This window comes from Octopus bimaculoides, chromosome 22, assembly GCF_001194135.2.
Source record: "Octopus bimaculoides isolate UCB-OBI-ISO-001 chromosome 22, ASM119413v2, whole genome shotgun sequence".
Classification (NCBI taxonomy): Eukaryota; Metazoa; Mollusca; class Cephalopoda; order Octopoda; family Octopodidae; genus Octopus; species Octopus bimaculoides.
In genome coordinates, this window is record NC_069002.1 from 13,163,472 (window position 1) to 13,169,711 (window position 6,240).

Below are 6,240 nucleotides of genomic sequence, written 5' to 3' on the forward strand. Positions count from 1 at the left end.
AATGCCTGATTAGTTCCAAACAATGTGAATAAATAAGCATAACATTTGGCTGAGCAATCTGAATGCTAACGGTTACCTCCTCCCCCGGTGATAAACAAGGACAGATGTATTATACTACATTATTTACATTATTTACATTTGACGTATATTTGTCCTCATCTTGTTTGTTGTTAACACAACGTTTCGGCTGATATACTTTCCAGCCTTCATCAGATGTCTTGGGGGAAATTTTGAACCTGGGTTCTCATTCCTAAGGTATTTTTTGATGTTATTATTAATCAGGTCACTGCTTGGAATCAAACTCGGAATCTTGGGGTTAGTAGCCTGCACTCTTAACCATTATGCCATATGCCCGTGGGCATATAATGTAATAATGTAAATAATGTACATAATTCCTCATCTCTTAAATATAGAACTATTACATATTTTTATAGTGGTTAGGGCAGCGGACTCGCACTCATATTATCACGGTTTCGATTCCCAGACCGGCGAGGTGTGCAAACAGTTGCTTATCATTTTTTTTTTTTTATAAGATATCCTGAAATGATGCATTTTCACTAATATCCAACCATTTTTGTTCTTTTGCTCTAGGACAAGGTTGTCCTCACGTAAACAAGGCTGTGAATTTTGCAGCTATGAAGAAATCATTGCTGAAGGAAAAATTTGGAATTTGCAAAGTATGTAGCAAAACAAAGTTGTGTATGTTTGAGTGGAATGTTTCAGTCAAGTTTTTGATGGAAGTCTTTGTATATATATGTTTAAGTTCTGATTAGACATGTATCTGTGAAAGATATCTACATTACCTTTGTAGATGTGTGTGTGCATGTGAGCAAGTTTATATATATTTCTGTGTGTGTAAAATTGTATCCAAATAAAGGTACATATCATGTCTGTGTAAAACTATAATTGCAATTTTTGATGTGTGTGTGTGAGTGGAGGCGCAATGGCCCAGTGGTTAGGGCAGCAGACTCGCAGTCATAGGATTGCGGTTTCGATTGCCAGACTGGGCGTTGTGGGTGTTTATTGAGCGAAAACACTTAAAGCTCCACGAGGCTCCGGCAGGGGATGGTGGCAAACCCTGCTGTACTCTTTCACCACAACTTTCTCTCACTCTTACTTCCTGTTTCTATTGTACCTGTATTTCAAAGGGCCAGCCTTGTCACACTGTGTCACGCTGAATATCCCCAAGAACTATGTTAAGGGTACACATGTCTGTGGAGTGCTCAGCCACTTGCATGTTAATTTCATGAGTAGGCTGTTCCGTTGATCAACTGGAACCCTCGACGTCATAAGCGACGGAGTGCCAACATGTGTGTGTGTATGTGAAAGATACTGTATATGTACATACATCTTTTATTTGTGTGTTTGTATGCATATATACTTGTGAATGAGTATTTATAATTGTGAATGTATTCTATAAGTGTGTGTATATGTTTATGGTTTTATTTTTCAATCATTTGTAAACATCCATCAAGAAATGATGTGAATGTTGTTTTTCCCTAAACAGGACTGTCCCAAGAAGACTGAGAATAAGAAAATTTCCGACACTCCACTGGCTGTAAACGGAGATGATTATGAAGGAACATTGTGGGTTTGTCTTCTATGTGGAAACCAGGTGATGGATTATTATTCTTTTATTACTTTAGTTGCTCTTCAACTCAGTTTTTAGTATCATCATGGGAGTCCTTGGAGTCCAAAGAAACACACACTGTGTTAACAGTTTGCAGTATGTTAGTTGATGTGCATACCACTTGGCCAGCACCCTTGTTGGTGTCGTGTATAAAGCACCCAGCACACTCTGTGAAGTGGTTTGGCATTAAGAAGTGCTCCCAGCTGTTGTAACCATGTGAAAACAATTGGAGCTTAGTGCAGCTCTCCAGCTTGACAGCTACTGTCAAAGTGTCCAACCCATGCCAGCATGGAAAACAGATGCTGAGATCGTTGCCAGTGCCCCTGGGCTGGCTCTTGTGTGGGTGGCACATAAAATACACCATTTTGAGTGTGGCTGTTGCCAGTACCGCCTGACTGGCCTTCGTGTGGGTGACATGTAAAAGCACCCACTACACTCTTGGAGTGGTTGGCGTTAGGAAGGGCATCCAGCTGTAGAAACTCTGCCAAATCAGATTGGAGCCTGGTGTTGCCATCCGGTTTCACCAGTCCTCAGTCAAATCGTCCAACCCATGCTAGCATGGAAAGCGGACGTTAAACGATGATGATGATGATGACATGAAGTAGTGTTGAATAAAATGTATTCATTTTAAAGTTGTATTTAATGTTTGAGTGTATTTGAATTATTTTGTGTCTATCAAGCTGTGAACATCAGATTTGGTGTCCATTGCTGACAAAGTGAAAAAATGTAGAAAGAACATGCATCCGACATCAAATGAGAAATTTCAAAGCCATAAATGTGTTTTCACACATGTTAAAGAGGAGAATTTTCTCTTGGGATATCTGCAAAGGAAGGTCTTCTTGTACTTCAATACATTCAATTGTTAAATATGACTGAATAGTTTTTATTCTCTGCTGCTTTGCATAACATTATTTATTTAATTCTAGTTTGACCAAGCCTTATGCATATCAGCAAACATATTGTTTTAGTAAGAATAATTTTGTTCTTATCAGGCTGTGGATGACATTTGGTATTCGTTGCTGACAAATTGTAAAGATGCAAAAATGCTTGTGTCCAATGATCCAATGATGCTGTTCACAGCCCAAGATGTATTTCTACACGTGTCTAGGAGGAAAACTTTCCTCTGGGAATATTTCCACAACAGCAGGTCTTCTCACACAAGGACTGTCCAAAGCCTTGTGAGTGGATTTGGTAGATGGAAATCCATCATATTTGTGTCTTCCTGTCTTGACATTGTGTGATTGTTATGAATGAATGCTATTCATTTCCAGTATTCTATGGAAGCATATCTGGTCATGGGGAAATATTACCTTATTTGGAAATAGGTAAGGGTTAGCTACAGGAAAGGCATCTGACTGTAAAAAATCTACCTCAATAAACTCTGCTGATCCATGCAAGCATGGAATATTGGACGTTAAGAACGATGATGATGATGATGTGGATGGGTATCTAGTCACATCCATGGCTTCCATCTCTTGGATTTTAGCATCCTTCTGGACTCCTTGATTCACTAATTTTTTTTGTTTGTTTTTATGTATGTATCTGTTCATCTTTTTTTTTTTTCTTGCCATATTTATTTCTGTCTCTTCTTTTTCAGGGCTGTGATCGAAACTCCACCAGTAAACATGCTTTGAAACATTACGAAAATTCTCATTCATGTCACTTCATTGTCATTAACACAACATCGTGGACTGCATGGTAAGTTAAGAGTTACAAACACATGTTAGGGTATACACATGGCTGGGTGCTTAACCAGTTTGCTTCACAGACATCATCATCATCATCATTTAATGACCATTCTCCATATTGGCATGGGTTGGACAGTTTAACTGGAACCAATAAACCATAGTATTGTGCCAGGCTCCAATGTCAGCTTTGGCATGGTTTCTATGGTTGGAGGCTCCTCTTGATACCAACAACTTTACAAGGCATCCAGGGGGTGATCTTACGGAACGAGTCCTTAATATCGGCCTTTTCCGTAAAAAGTGTCTTCGGCGATCTTTACCAAACATCGGCCTTTTCTGTAAAAAGTGTTGGAGTGAAACAGGGAAATGACATCATAAAAGCGAAAGACATACAGAGAGCGCGATTTATTTTGAAGGGGTTAGGGTTTGGATTTTAGGGTTTGTGTTAGGGAATTCCGTCCCTAACCGTAGCCCTAACACTAACCCTAACCCTAAAACCCTAACCCTGACACTAAAACCCTAACCCTAACACCATAGTGAAGATCCTGCAGGTATTACGGAAAAGGCCAATGTTTGGTAAAGATCGCCGAAGACACTTTTTACAGAAAAGGCTGATATTTAGGACTCGTACTGTAAGATCGCCCATGCAGGGTGCTCTTTAAGTGGCACCAGCACCAGTGAGATTACCAGGTAACTCGCAAAACAAGATCACTCAAAAGAGGTGGATGGGATGTATTGTGGGAGGTGATGAAAGGGACAAGGTGGTAAATCAATGAATAATTGTTTTTTTAATTTTCAAAATGTAAAATAACTGTAAAAACATTTACAGTTCATAATTTTTTTTCTTTTTCCATTTCCGTACAAAATCTTGGTTGTTTCATTCTTGTTGCCTGACTTTTTTAAAATTCTTACTCTTTTTAATTATGATATAATGATTTTAATTCTGCTCTTTTTACAGGTGTTACGTATGTGATGATGAAGTACCTGTAGAAAAAAATAAAAAAATTATGGAGTGTTTAGATTTTCTGAAGAAAGAAGCTGGTATTTCTAATTTAGATTCTGGTGAGTTATTTTAAGGGTTTCACTGGATTTGTTTTCTTTTATTTTTCTTTCATCTGTTCAAATTTTCTCCATTTGCTATTCCTGTGATGAGGGTTACGGGGGTGGAGTCCTCTGCGTTCTTTGAAAGCTTTGAGTATATCTCTAAGGTGATTAGCTTTTCTTTCAGTATTTCCTAGTAAGATGTGAGTGTAGCTTTACTGGAGATTGGCTTCTCTTTGAGTACGTTCTTGAGTGTGTGAACAACTAAATCATCATCATCATCATTTAATCCGCTTTCCATGCTGGCATGGGTTGGACGGTTTGACTGAGGACTGGCAAGCTAGGAGGCTGCACCAGGCTCCAGTCTGATTTGGCAAGGTTTCTACAGCTGGATGCCCTTCCTAATGCCAACCACTCTGAGAGTGCAGTGAGTGCTTTTTATGTGCCACCGGCACGGGGGTCAGTCAGGTGACATTGGCATCGATCACGCTTCTGGTGATGGTCTCTATTAGTTGACATGGTTGTCAGACATTTGAGGCACAGTTCACCAAGGTTTACTAGACAAAGGTGCACATGTAGAAACACAATGGGAATATACATAAAGCCCTAAAATACATACACACTTACTCGCTCACATTCATACATGTACACATACACTCATACCCCCCCTCTCAAATTCTATTGGTCCTCATGCATTTTCTCTCTCTTTTACAGTTCAGAAAGATTCTTCGTTGCAGTCACTCAATGATAGCAAACGGAACAAGACCAAAACAGCTTCAAAGTTAACAAACAGTGCATTGAATGTACGAATCAAGGTATATATATGTATATGTAAATTTAGTAAATGGAGTAAAACGCATATATTAACTGAATACTTTTATTTCCAACATATGTTTCGAAGATTACAAATTATACCTTCCATAGGAATCGGCGATGTTGATAAGAATGTATCATACTAATGATAATCTGTTCTCACAGGCAACCAGTTATAGCATGGAGAACTAAAAAAAAAAAAACAAGAGGAGGTTGAGAACCCGGCCCACCTCCTTCTTCCACCAATTTAGTGTTGTTTTATAAAGTTGTTGTCTATTACTGTTGAAATCTTTTCTTTCCTCTCATATTTTTTCTGTTTGTTTTTTTTGTAGGGTATCAGTAACCTGGGCAACACATGTTTTTTAAATGCTGTGCTTCAGGTAAGAAATTTTTTTTCTGGTGTAGCAATTTTTGCTGCATTCAATGTAACTAGGCAGCAAGTTGGATAATAAGCATGAGAGACACAAAGACAATGGTGGGGATGAGGAACGTAGAGAGTGATAATAAGAGAAATGGACAGAGGGGAAAATTGTGTGTGTGTGTGTGTGTGTGAGAGAGAGAGAAAGAGAGAAAGAGAGAGAGAGAGAGAGATGTGGGGATCAGATTGAGATGGAAGAGAAAACAAATTGTGTCGTTTGGATGGATAGAACTCATTGGGTTGGGAAGGCAATCCATCTTAGAGAAAGAGTAAGTCCATGAGAGATGTTATCTCAGGATAAATACAACAGTAACTGGGCTATTGACTGTGTATATACATTACATGGAGGCGCAATGGCCCAGTGGTTAGGGCAGCGGACTCGCGGTCATAGGATCGCAGTTTCGAATCCCAGACCGGGCGTTGTGAGTGTTTATTGAGCAAAAATACCTAAAGCTCCACGAGGCTCCGGCAGGGGATGGTGGCGAACCCTGCTGTACTCTTCCACCACAACTTTCTCTCACTCTTTCTTCCTGTTTCTGTTGTACCTGTATTTCAAAGGGCCAGCCTTGTCACACTGTGTCATGCTGAATTCCCCCTGAGAACTACGTTAAGGGTACATGTGTCTGTGGAGTGCTCAGCCACTTGCACGTTAA

General features: G+C 39.4%; 1 protein-coding gene across 1 annotated transcript in view; it reads left to right on the plus strand.

The window, feature by feature from the left end:
• Window positions 1-6,240, plus strand: part of LOC106877601 (ubiquitin carboxyl-terminal hydrolase 45) — a 77,352-nt gene that overhangs the window by 36,833 nt on the left and 34,279 nt on the right. Inside the window, exons 3-8 of the mRNA XM_052975651.1 lie at window positions 592-677; window positions 1,508-1,615; window positions 3,228-3,328; window positions 4,274-4,377; window positions 5,071-5,171; window positions 5,502-5,605. Coding sequence (XP_052831611.1) covers window positions 592-677; window positions 1,508-1,615; window positions 3,228-3,328; window positions 4,274-4,377; window positions 5,071-5,171; window positions 5,502-5,605 — 604 coding nt within the window. The remainder of the gene's footprint in view (window positions 1-591; window positions 678-1,507; window positions 1,616-3,227; window positions 3,329-4,273; window positions 4,378-5,070; window positions 5,172-5,501; window positions 5,606-6,240) is intronic.